Source organism: Neoarius graeffei, chromosome 11, assembly GCF_027579695.1.
Source record: "Neoarius graeffei isolate fNeoGra1 chromosome 11, fNeoGra1.pri, whole genome shotgun sequence".
NCBI lineage: Eukaryota > Metazoa > Chordata > Actinopteri > Siluriformes > Ariidae > Neoarius > Neoarius graeffei.
Genome location: NC_083579.1, coordinates 81841288 through 81854955, shown reverse-complemented (window position 1 = coordinate 81854955; position 13668 = coordinate 81841288). Strand labels below are relative to the sequence as shown.

The 13668-nt window shown below is 38.2% G+C and overlaps 1 protein-coding gene across 1 annotated transcript; it reads left to right on the top strand.

The window, feature by feature from the left end:
• Positions 1 to 7121: 7121 nt before the first annotated feature.
• Positions 7122 to 13228, top strand: vax1 (ventral anterior homeobox 1). Its single transcript, XM_060933194.1, has 3 exons — positions 7122 to 7338; positions 9218 to 9405; positions 12734 to 13228. The coding sequence occupies exons 1-3, from the start codon at positions 7122 to 7124 to the stop codon at positions 13226 to 13228; spliced, it is 900 nt and encodes a 299-aa protein (XP_060789177.1).
• Positions 13229 to 13668: the final 440 nt, after the last annotated feature.

Sequence of the window (13668 nt, the reverse complement as noted above, 5' to 3'; positions counted from 1 at the left end):
GTGAGACATACTATGTTTTTACTACTATAAAAGGGATGTGCATCTTTATCCTTTCTCCTAGGTGTGCAAACTTTTGCATTGAGTTCTATATATAAACCTACAGTTATTATGGACATACATATATACCAGGAATGTACAGGACATGCTATATCTGAATAGTACCACGAATATTTTTTTCAACCAAGCTGTTATTCAGTGAGATGAAACGATCCATTCATCAAAATCCTCAGCATGTTCAGACTGTTTTATCGAACAGAAATTGTGTTGTGTTTCAACTCATCCTCACTTTAGCATCTCCATTCTGCCAGAAGTCTAAGAATGGAGGTTTATTCTCCTCTACAGGTATGCCTATCTTTTTATCTCCTTCCCTTGTGCATCTCTGCACACATCTCCTTCCTCTCCTTCTCGCTCTTGGTGGTGCTACAGTCTGTCACTTTCCTCAAATGGCTGTGTTAAATGCTGTCTCCTGATGGAGTGTTGCCCCTCTGTGATGTCGTGAACTCTCAGGTCATCCAATAAGAGTGCAAGCTCTGGCTGTGAAAAAGAGCTCACAGACGTTTCACCTGCACAGTTTTTACACCCATGTTATAAGAGAAACCCTCAAGCTAAAACAGATCGAGGTGTAAAAGAGCACAGCATCACTCAAACTGTTTAACTTAACACTGTTCAATATTTCTCAAAATATGAGGTCACATGTAATTGTTATTAAATTATTAACAATTGATGGGTCATGTAGGTCAGGTGTTTGTTCTCTGGTCTTTTACAGTCAGGGACCATATTATATGTTTAAAAAAATCTCATTAAATATATTTTTTTCAGAGACATCATTTTTCTGAACTTTCTGTCACTCAGAGCATGTTTTTTAATAAATCTGTGCCTGAAGGACTCTCCAAGGTCTCCAGACCCCACTTTGAGAACCATAGATGTACAGCAAAAAGTTTTAAAATGATACTATATTTGGTAAAATTATATCATATTTTGGATAATTGGAATGTCCCAGAGCAGGAATCAGTAAATAGCTGAAAACTTTCCCCGCTTAAATGATTGCATGTAAAATAACCTGAACTTGTCCAAGACTTCCACTCCCATGGATATTTCAATTAACTGAACTTTAATTTCCACAAAACACCCATTTATGAAGAAATTTTCATAGCAGTAGCTTGGCATGATTTTATAAATCACTTTCTTAGATTAGAAGTTGTTAGGAGCTGTGATGGTGAAGATGGTATAACCTTTCATTTTTGCTTCTTACCGTTTAAAGTTTGCGGGTGGCACAGTGGTGTAGTGGTTAACGCTGTCGCCTCACAGCAAGAAGGTTCTGGGTTTGAGCCCAGCGGCCAACAAGGGCCTTTCTGTGTGGAGTTTGCATGTTCTCCCCGTGTCTGTGTGGGTTTCCTCCCAGTGCTCTGGTTTCCCCCACAGGTTAGCCAGTAGGTTAGCCAGCTACTCTAAATTGCCCATAGGTGTGAATGGTTGTTTCCCAAGTCCAGAAACAGGAGAGTTGCAGCAGGAAGGGCATCTGGTATAAAAACTATGCTTCAATTAATATGACATGTGGCTCAACAGTGTCCACATGGACCCAGACCTGGCAACGGTGCTGGACAAGGAGGAAGATGATGTTGACTGATGAAACAGCTAGCAACCAATTCATATACAATTCCTGTCCTATTTCTTGCTGGATAACTCACTTTGGTCTGTAAAATTCCCAATGTACAAAACTTTGATTATATACAGGAGAAAACGAGATTGAACAGTTAAATGTTTGGGGGAATTTTTGCCTCTCTATAGCCTACAGCATGCAACCAAATCTATACAAATGGCATCCTGTTTCTCGCAAACTAACTCACTTCTGCCTATAAAATTCCCAATGACTGGATGTAGAAATGTTGATCACATTTAAAAAGATCTGCTGGAGTGTTTCCTTGTTGCATTTATCAAAGTGCTAAACCACTGCAAAACAGCACAATCACAAAGGATTTGCTGTTGTTGCTAGTCAGCTACAACATGAAATGACCAGAAGTCCTCAGCTCTTAACACGTGCAGGTCCAATCAGTTAGTAGAAAAAAATCCACTTTTTAGTGAAGTCGCTTCATCTCACACTGAAAAAATGAGAAAAATCCAACCTTTAACTGAAATAAATTGATTCAGAGGAAAGCAAATCCCTCCTCAAGAAATAATTATTTTCAACAAAAACCATGTACTACTATTACTGGCACCCCTTTGTACACCCCCCGGCAGTAAAACAGCACTGAGTCTGTCCTATAACATTTTATAAGGTTGGAGATCCAGAGCAGGGCATTGAGCCCATTCCTCTTTACACAATCTCTCCAGATCATCCAGGGCCTCGACCCTCTCTTGTGCTCTCTCCTCTTCAGCTCAGCCCACAGGTTTTCACTGGGGTTCAGCTCAGGGGACTGAGATATTCAAGGCAGAAGCTCAATTCTGTGATTCTCAGTGAACCATTTTAGTGTTGATTTGGACTTGGGATCATCGTCCTGCTGGAAGATCCAATGACAACCCGGTTTTAGTTTCCTGGCAGAGGAGCCAGATTCTGATTTAAAATGTCCTGGTGTTTCATGGAGTCCATGATGTCATGGACCCTAACAAGGTTTCAGGGCCTTTGGAGGAAAAACAGCCCCAAAACATCACAGAACCTCCACCATATTTTACAGTTGGGATCGGGGTTTTTTCATTATAGCCGTCCTTCTGTTTACTCCAAACCCACCGCGAGTGTTTATTGCCAAAAAGCTCAGTTTTTGTTCCATCAGACCAGAGAACACAGTTCCAGTCAAAGTTGTCATTGTGTTTCACAAACTTCAGGTTCTTACATTTATGGTTAACTGACAGAAAAGGCTTTTTTCTGGAACCTTCCAAATAATCTGTTGGTATAGAGGTGGAGTCTGATGGGGGTTTTGGAGACTCGGAAACCCCAAGATTTTACTTTTTCTTGTAATTCACCAGCAGTGACTCTTGGGGATTTTTTGCCTCTCTTACCCTCCTCACTGTACGTGGGGGTAAAATAAACTCAGATCCTCTTCCAGGTGAGTGTGGAACAGTTTCAGCTGGTATCCACTTTTTTTTATTTTGCCCTAACAGTAGAAATGGACATTTTCAGGTGAGATGTTTTTTTATTCCCATTCCCTGATTTATGAAGGTCAACACACTTCTCCCTCATTGGGTTTGTGTGTCTCTTATCTTTCCCATGGTGATGTTGAGGGAATTTGGCCTCCGTGTCACCTTATATTTGTTCCCCAGTTATCAGGAAGTCATGGATTACAGCTTGAAAGTTCCTACACACTCCAATCAACTCAAACACATCCAATTTAAATGGAAACATGCTTCAGTTACTGTACATTGTGTTCAGTATCATGCCCAGGGGTGCCAATAATAGTTGGATATGTGCTTTTGTTGAATTCTTTTGATTAACTTGCATTTATTTCTTTATTTTTGTGGATGTGTCCATATAATATAAAGAACATTACATGCCAGTGTGAAGATGTGAAGTTTATCTTCTTGTGTTGAAAAATATTTCAATCGTTCGCTTCGCTCACTTGTGACATATACATTCACCACTCAAAGATAAACTTCATATCTTCGCATCACCGTAAGATCATATATATACTACAATTGCTATTGTAGATTTTTTTTTTCTTGTTAGTGGCAAGGAAATAAGTAGCCTATTCAGATATTCTTTGTTTGGAAACACCAATTAGTACCTGACTCCTTTACAATGGTTGATTATTAGTGGTGGCCCTGTAGCACCTACAGAACCATGTCATACCCCCTCCTCATGAACAACGCTGAAAAAACTGGCCTGCAGCCAAACCTAATTATTCCATCCTTGAGCCATTTTCAAGTCGAGTCAATTTGTAATGTCATTCCTATAAATATATACAGTGAGACAGAACATTGGGTCTGTGTCCAACATACACAACAATACAGGAGTCTGAGGACCATGAGACATTGAACTAAACAGACTGTAGAGTAAAGTATAAAACTGCGTCTCAGGCTATCTGTGATCATCTGTCCTCTTCAGTATTAATCCTCTCCAATTAATATCATTGTTTTGTGTCCTTTACAATGACTTTGCTTTTTGTAAACATCAGTAAATGTGCTGAAATGCTGCAGAGACAGTGCATGGAGCAAACAGTTTGGTCAAGGAAGGAATTAGGATATACTGGGGGAAAGATAACATTAAGAGAACTGATATATATACTGGATAGATAGATAGATAGATAGATAGATAGATAGATAGATAGATAGATAGATAGATAGATAGATAGATAGATAGATAGATAGATATCAAAGCTAAAACCTATTGTTAAGTGTATTACAAAAAAGCAGTAAATTATTATTTTATTATTTTTAAAGTTTAGTCATTTTTTGTTATCATTTGGTGAAGGAAAGTACTTGAATATATGTTCAAACAAATAAAGTCCTCCTGTAAAGAGGATTGTGAAAAAATACAGGAATCGTTTTATTTAATAATGTTTTATTATTTGATTCAGGGCAGTACTGGATTATATTTAAAACAAACAAAAATAAAATGGAATCTATTATTATTATTATTATTATTATTATTATTATTATTTCATGTTTTCTTGAATTATAATTTGGTTAACAAAAGTATGAGGATACTTTTAAAAATCAATTGTTATTCAACTGTGTTTTGAAATAAAACAGTAATTTTTTTTTCTTTTTCTTTTTATATTATTTGATTAAAGAAAAGTTAAAAACGGATTATATATATATATATATATATAAAATTTATTTATTTATCTAAAATATGTTAAGAGTATAAAAATGCCTAGCATTAGGGGTGGCAATGTGGTAGAAGTATTATCACAATATATGAGGATATTGTTCTAATACCTGATGTGTATTATGATATTTAGTTAATATTTTAAAAAATAATATTCCTGAAAACTAAGCATTTCATTGAATCTGCAGTCTGAAAATGTTCTTCAGCTTGCCTCTCTAGACTAACACTTTAAGGTTCTGTGCAGTTTTTATAGGAAGTAGAACCAAGTAGATCCTTTAGAAGCTGTTGACCCTGAACAGTCTGGAGAACACTTGAGGTGGATCTTTTACCGATATCTTTGACATGTTTATATATATATATATATATATATATATATATATATATATATATATATATATATATAATGATATTATATAAGTCCTACTTGTTCTATTTATTCTTTCAGGAGAGTGTTGTGTTCTGTATCGTATTTTCACACTTTGTCACAAGAGTGTATGGTCACACCTTCTGCCGTGTATTTTTGGACAAGGACAAGTTGCACATGGACAAGGCCCACAGCTGGTCCCTGTCACACCAGAACCCTTATTTTTCCCAAGCTTCAACTTGAACAGGACTTGAGAATCAGCCTCATGATCCCCCCTTCCCTTCCCTTCCCTTCCCGTCCCGTCCCTTCGAGCCCCCTTCTTACCTTTTCTTTAAACAATCCCTCCCCTCCTCCACTTAGCTCTTCTTCTTTAAACAATCTCTCCCTCACTCTTTTTCTTCAACACGCTGCTCCACACACTCACTGAATGAAGTTAGTGCTCCACTTCTTCTCCTCTCCCCCCATCCCCTCCTCCTCCTCCTCCTGGTCTTCCCCTATTCCAGAGCAGACACACTCGCTGAATTGTTTGTTAATAGTCCAATTAGATAATTGCCATCTTTCTCCCCTTGTGCTCTCTCTTTCCCATAAAGCAGTGAAAGGCTTGAGGAAGGGTGGGAGTTTGGGGTTTGGGGGTTCAGAGGGAAGAGGCCTTCTGGCCAAACAAGGTGACAAGAAGGGCCTGAGTGCACAGCGATTGGCTTGAATTGAATCTTTGTAGTCTAATCAATTGTCTTATTGGATTACCCAGCACGGCTGTTCCTCCAGATATTGTTACATAGACAATAAAAATAGCAGCAAGTGCCTGTGTGTGTGTGTGTGTGTGTGTGTGTGTGTGTGTGTGTGTGTGTGTGTGTGTGTGTGTGTGTAATGAGGATGTGTGTGTGAGGGGTACTGCTTCTTGTTGCACAGATTTAAGATGTTGGGTTTGGTGTGTGTGTGTGTGTGTGTGTGTGTGTGTGTGTGTGTGTGTGTGTGTGTTGGACATTACACACCTGATTTTAAAGATGACTTTTATTTATTACTTTTATAGCTGAGTTTGTGTTATTTATTCCCAGGTCCTAGGGTGCTGTTCACTTTTCTTTCTGATGGTGTGTGTTTTCTTGTGATCTTTAGCGCTACAAATTCCTGCTGGAGTGCATTTCATTTTTCCCCATTCCGTTTTCTTTTTGTATCCCACATCTCTCCGCCTCTCTCGCTCAGTCAAACTCTCTCTCTCTCTCTCTCTCTCTCTCTCTCTCTCGTTCCGCCCGTGTCTGTCAGTCCTATCGTAGAGACAGTGGTGTGAATTGTCGTGTGGGCTCGTTGCAATATAACTGGACTAAATTTGCTTATCTTAAATATAGATTAATGTCTCATCAGAGTAACGGGACATCACACAGGGCATCAGCGGACACCTGGAACTGGACCAGAACTTTTCTGCCAGGGTTCTCCATCTGTTGTGCATGTTGGAGTTTGCAAGCAACTCCTTCATGATCCAAGACCAATCATTTGACGGGGATCTGTAAGTGTGTGTACGTGTGCATGTGAAGACTTGCTAGAAGAGGGGTTGTCGGCAACGCACCCCTCCATTAGTGTGGCATATATTTCCCCAAACAATTTAGCGTATTCAGGAGGTTACGCAAATCCGAAGCAGGCAAAATTACCGTAATCAATTGCAACAAGCAGGCATGCATCCATCCGCGACTCTGATTGAATGGAGATCGTCTCTATCTGGCTGATGCGCAAGTAATGAAGAGAGGGACCACAAAATTGCTGCTGAATTTAGTGTGAAAAATCCATGATCACTGCTCAAGTGAGCGCAGACACTGATGATAGAACGCTTGGGACATGAAGCAAGTGCCGCTCTGACATTAGATCCCTGACTCGAGTGTCCAAATAGCTGTGGTTTTACACACAGGACGCAGAAAGTAGTATCATCCAGATCATTTTTGGCTTTAAAAAAGAACAGAAGAAGAAAAAGCAGAAGGAAAGCTACTCCGAGAAGGACAGATGAACATGGACGTCCGCTACAGCCAGGAGCCGGAAGTGGGGATGGTCCTGAAGAACGGGCTGAAGGAAAGCAAGGAGGTAAAAGACTCCCAGGGGAGCCTTTCTAAAACACTCCTGAAGGAACCACAGGACTCCTTCTCCTCATCCGGAGCCATGGAAAACTGTGAAAAGAGTCGCACGAGCACAGGAGATCCAGACTACTGCCGGCGGATTCTCGTTCGAGGTAAGAGTGTGATGTTCTGCTATTCAGATTTAACGATGCTCCATAGCAGGACGGTTTCTGGACAGAGTGACGATTAAGTGCCAGGAGTCATGGGTTTTTAGTGTGTGATATCATTTAAGATTCGATGAAAAGAAGCTTGTCCTTGGTCAAACTGCTGGAGATGTTTTTGCTTTAAAAGTGTCTTTTGACATTCAAGTCATACATTTTCAAAAAATTATCATTTAAATTTCAGTGAAAATGTGAACACATAATAAATCATTCAATGTTGTTTCATCCTAAAGGTAATTAAAGTAAATATTTCTAGGATGAAAAGAAACAACTGGTTCCCTTGAAACTGGTGAAAATGTATTTATTACTTTTAGGTTTATAATTACTGGTGTTTTTTGTTCAAACTCACCAAAAATTGGTGTCTTCTGTCGGTCTGAAGTTCATTTGAAATGTAACAACAACAACAACAACAACAACAATAATAATAATAATAATAATAATAATAATAATAGTGTCTGAATGTACAAAATGTAATGTAGAAAATAAAAATATTATTTTTTGACTTGTATTTTTTTATTTATAAATTTTTATTATTGCTCATTTCGGTGCTTTATTTCTTTAAAAAAAAAACTTATACCAATCCTGCCATCTGCAACCAAATGGCAAATAAATGATGTGTTGATTTATATTTAAATGAAATAAAGTGTAGTGCACTAACATCCATGCTGTGCAGGTTTACCACTTCCTAAACCCCACAGAGCAGCCCGCTCCATTTTATTACTTACTTTTCCAAATTCAATCAGGCTCACACACAGAGACCTGATCAGAGCCCAATGAAATTATCCCGATTAAATTATTGTTTCAGTCCTTCCAGTTGTGCTTAAGCAACCGATGTTCCTGTTTCACCACAATGATCACAGTCATAACGCTGTGAAGGAATAAACGAAAGCTAAAAAGTTTTTTTCTTCTTCGTTTTTGTTTCATTTTTATTTTTTTGTAGCAGTTTTTGAGCAGTGAATTTTTTTGTCAAATTAATAAATAATTGCTAAGTATTATATTTTTCTATTTAAAAATTAATTACCAATTTTATAAACATTTTTGTTGGATTTTTATACTTCTTTTTTATGTTAAAGCACACTGCAGCTGGAATTGAAAAAGAATAATTTAATCAGTGTAAAATGCAACTACACTTCATTTATTTTGCGTTTCATTTTCAAAATCCTTAAATCTATCATGTTATTTAACTGAAAATGCAGGATTTTGGAGGAAAAACTGAATTCCACTCCTTTGCAAAGCAAGAATAAAAAAAAAAAGTCCGAGGAAAAATATAATAAATAAATAAATATGATAAAGAATAAATAAAGAACAAGCTGATTGGACAAGCGCCATTTCATCACATGTCGAAAATATATTATCTAATCACAGTCAAATGTCATGCAGATGTGTTTTACTATATTTGTGAGAATATATTTACAAAATCATGACAATTTTAGGACCATTTTTGAACCCATCAGGCTTTTGAATGTTTTTTTTGTGCAGCGTTTTTAGAATAAAGAGTATTTTATGCAAAAAAAGTTTATAGATAGATAGATAGATAGATAGATAGATAGATAGATAGATAGATAGATAGATAGATAGATAGATAGATAGATAGATAGAAATCAGCTCTTTTGACTATGAGCGTACATTTATAATTCTTCTTAAAAAACAATTTATAATTATTTGTATTCATGCTATATAAAGGCTTTTGAATAGATAGGGGGTAAATATTATAGTGATGTGTGTGTGTGTGTGTGTGTGTGTGTGTGTGTGTGTGTGTGTGTGTGTCGTAATTCACACACAATGGCATGTTTGAGAAGCAGTCACAGCATTTGTTTTGCCTTTTTTCCAGATGCCAAAGGCTCGATCAGAGAGATCATTCTGCCCAAAGGTCTGGATCTGGACCGACCGAAGAGAACCAGAACCTCATTCACAGCCGAGCAGCTCTACCGGCTCGAGATGGAGTTCCAGCGGTGCCAGTACGTCGTGGGCCGAGAGAGGACTGAACTCGCCCGGCAGCTCAACCTGTCTGAGACTCAGGTACACACACACACACACACACACACACATGAATTTTTCTTTGTATAGCTGTGCTACATGTGTGCATATGCATTTTACTTACAGATAAAAATATAGAGACCTCTGTGACTGTAAAAATTATTTATTTTAATATACATAAATATACCACAGGTAGTAATGCAGAAAAATATTTTTGCACTTTTTTTGTTTAATATTTTAAAAGGCTTAATTTAAAATAAATTATTAGAGAATCAGAAACAGCAGAAACTGATGCAAAGGTGGAAATGTATTATTATTATTATTATTATTATTATTATTATTATTATTATTAATGTGTTTAAGTTCACCTTTCCTCTGCAATTGAATCATATTTTCCAATTTCTTCATACATTCTCTAACGCCGTTTTCTGGCATCTTTGCGCTGCTCTCAGTCAGGCATCATGATATTTGTCGAAGCGTTTTGTTTCTCCATCTGTTGGAATGCTGTAAAGGTGGTGGACAGAAGGTGTAAAGATCCACAAGGACAGTGTAAAGTCCCCCTGGAGTTTGGAAGTAACAGAAAACAAAGCTGCTAGAGCTAATCTCAGTGTATAGAGCTGTGTACACGCGGCTCAGTAGTTGGCCGTTATCTTTTGTCATTTCAGTTACACGTTTCGCTTAATGGAGGCCGTCAGCTTTGTGCGTTTGTTTGAAAACTAGCCATGTGATGCTATTCTGCATTTTTTAGTTAACCAGCAGTCAAGCTAATGATAATGAAGCAGGCTTTCTCGAGTCTTGCTTTCTCTGTCTTTATCTCGCCACATGTAATAAATACAGCATGACGTGGTGTAAAATCATAGTTATGTACGAGTTTATTCGTTTCTTTATTTATCCATATTTATAGCATGTGTGGGTAGGAAAAAGACCCAAATGGCGTGTATGTGACGATGGGAAAGACTAAATGTGATTATGATGATGATGGTGATGATGATGATGTAAAGACGTGTCTGCTTGTGGACTCTTTAGTGGTCAGCTCACAAAACTAACACGTAACATGCTGAGAAAGGTGAAAGGAGAGAGAGAGAGAGAGAGAGAGAGAGAGCGAGAGAGAGAGTCTGATTAGTCAACAATTGCAGACTCAATTTTAGTCAATAATCAGTGTTTTTATTCACAAGATGGTCAGTGATCGATCGATCGATCTATCTATCTATCTATCTATCTATCTATCTATCTATCTATCTATCTATCTATCTATCTATCTATCTATCTATCTGTGATGTTTCTTTCGCTTACTTCCTAACTCTGTGTGTGTGTGTGTGTGTGTGTGTGTGTGTGTGTGTGTGTGTGTGTGTGTGTGTGTGTTTTATTTTTCTCTGAGTGACCCCCTAATTCCAGCTCAGTACTAACGCATGTTGTATTGAAACACACTCCTGATGAACTTGCTTGGTTTGGTTCGGTTCATCTTGTGCTGGTGATCAAATTTAGCTGCTCAAAGGTTTTGTTGTTTTATTGTCAGACATAAAAAAAAAAAGATTTGAGGAAATACATTAAATCCGACTGCATACACACCTACACACACTTACACAAGTCCACGTCATCTATATCCTTATATTCAGAGCCACAGGATTTGCCCACTCAGCACACACTCACCTTTAATTTTATCTCTTTTATTCCTTTTTTCATTCATTATTATTATTTTTAAACTGGAACTGACTCTGTCATTTGCTTATTTTACAATATTTTATTGTAATGTATTGTTCTTAATGTCTATTGTTTTGTATGATGTATTTGTCTTTTAGTCTTCCATTCCAGTGCCAAAGACAGTTTTCCATTTTATGTGAATTTAATGGACAATAAAGGAGTCTGATTCGAATTCCGATTCCCAGTTTGATTGTATGATGATCACAATTTAGTTTGTATTTCCTTTCCTTTTCACTATCTGAGATATTTTATATTTATTTGATCATTTTACATAACATGGTCTTCAACTTGAATTTATTTCAGGTTGATCCATTTTTATTAATGTCTTAAATAACTTCAAACAATTGTGATCCTGATTGGAATAATGTAATATTACTATCATCTGTCTGAAATATTTTAAGGGATTTTTTGTGCATTTTTTTGTGCAAAAGGAAACATTTTGTTGATGGATAGGGTTTTGATGAATAACGTATGAAATGATTGAGGAATTGAATAATAGACATAAATAATTCCGTGTAGCTTCGCTATGGGTAATTGGACATTGCATAATGTATATAATGTCTATACAGTGTAATGTAAACCCCATAATGTATATACGTTACAGGTCATAATTGTAGATCAGGTGGAATTTTTCAACCTAGGTTAGGATTTTTAACCCAGTTCATAATTTGCTCCATGTATCAGGGAGACTTACTCTATAAGGGGTTAGAATTAGGATTTGGGAAGACTTTGTATTTTAAACTACTTGATCACATAATAAGACTGGACTCATTAATCTAGTGATTAAGGTTCTGAGTTTGAATCCTGGTTAAGTATGAAAAAAGATATTTTTTAACAATGCTAATTAGGTCGATAGGAATAGGCAGACAGACAAACGAGAGGAAATACTGGGTAGGTGTAGACAGAGAGGAAGTGGATGGAAGAAAGAGAGACAAAAGAAGTGATGAAAAATCCCTTTTAAGAATCTTAGATAATCCAAAATTTTACCTAGTTTGGAAATTATGAACTAGGTTAAAAATTTTAACCCAGGTCAAAATAAAAAATCACCTAGATTGAAATTTTCTGACCTGTAACGTATATTTACAGACGTGTAGTGGCAGTGTAATGACGCACACACAGGCTGTGTTTATCAGCATCAGTAGAAAACAGGTGTCTGCTACAACACACACACACACACACACACACACACACACAAAAAAAAAAAAAAAACCACCCACACATATGACAGTTATCTGGTTGTATTTGCGTCACCGAGCAGAAAGTCTCACAATCCAAAGTGCACATGTAATGTTTTCTCAAGAATACATTTGCATTTTTATCTTTTTCCTAACCATGTTTTGTGGTTTGTTGGATTGTATCTTGTGTATTAAAACCCTGTGTGCAATCAGAGAACACATGTTTACTCAGCTGTAGGTTGCTAACTCATTAGCTGTGGATTGATTTCCAAACTGTGCGCATGTGCTAATGAGGTGAACATTAACTCAGACAAAAGCAGCTTATATAAGAGACAGTACAGCGTGGCAGTAATTACCGTTTAAATTGTCCCTCTGTCTCTTTTCCTCTCTCTGTATTTGCACCACAGTCAATTACGGAAAGTGGCTAGCGTCTGATATTTTTTTCACATCCAGATTGTTAAATGTTTAAACCCCTCTCACCTGTCTGTGTGCAGGTGAAGGTGTGGTTCCAGAACCGGCGTACGAAACAAAAGAAGGACCAGGGGAAGGATGCGGAGCTGCGCTCGGCTGCGCACTCGGAGACAGCGGCTACGTGCAGTGTGCTGCGTCTGTTGGAACAGGGCCGCTTGCTCACGCCGCCCGGTATGCCTGGTCTGCTGCCACACTGCACCAGCTCCTCACTGGGCATCGCTGCTAATGGAGGATCCTCCTCCAGCAGTGGAACAAGCTCAGCTACAGCATCCAGAAGCCCCCCGCTGCCCGCCATGTCCAGCTCAAGCACGCTAACCAGCACCCACCACGGGCTCTTCAGCTTCCCTGTGCCCACACTGCTGGGAGCCGTGGCATCACGTATCTCCTCCGCGCCGCTGGGCATGACTGGCTCACTGGCCGGGAACCTGCAGGAACTCTCAGCCCGCTACCTGAGCTCCTCGGCCTTCGAGCCATACTCGCGGACCAACGGAAAAGAGGACAAGAAAGTTTTGGAATAATTCTTTTGTTCAGTTTTCTCAAATTCCTCAAATTTTTCTTTTATGTTTTGTTCTTTTTTTCACTCTGTCCTTTGTGTCATCTGTGCCGTGGTTGTCAGTCCTCATGTCTGTTCTTCGTGTTGTCAGAACGTACATGCGAGGCCTCTCGGAACTGCAACGAAGCACAATTCGGACTCGTTCGTCTTTCAGGCAGGAGGATTTCCCAAGCTTCTTGCACTACTTTAGCGTCACTGCCAGATCGGGAGTTTTTAATGTGAAGAAGGAGCATAGCAAGGAAAAAAGAGTTGAAAAGAAATCACCAGCACAACTTATTTTGAATTCGCTCATCCATCTGATTTGATCATTCACTAACCAGATAGCCAGATATTGTCAGTTGTTTTAATAAGGATGCCTCTTTTCCCAAAGCTGATGAGTAACAGCAAATGAAGCAAATATTTGGC

Coding starts and splice junctions, on each gene's coding strand:
- vax1 (XM_060933194.1), top strand. CDS start 7,122: ATGGACGTCCGCTACAGCCAGGAGCCGGAAGTGGGGATGGTCCTGAAG. Junction 7,339..9,217: donor CCGGCGGATTCTCGTTCGAG/GTAAGAGTGTGA, acceptor CCTTTTTTCCAG/ATGCCAAAGGCTCGATCAGA. Junction 9,406..12,733: donor TCAACCTGTCTGAGACTCAG/GTACACACACAC, acceptor GTCTGTGTGCAG/GTGAAGGTGTGGTTCCAGAA.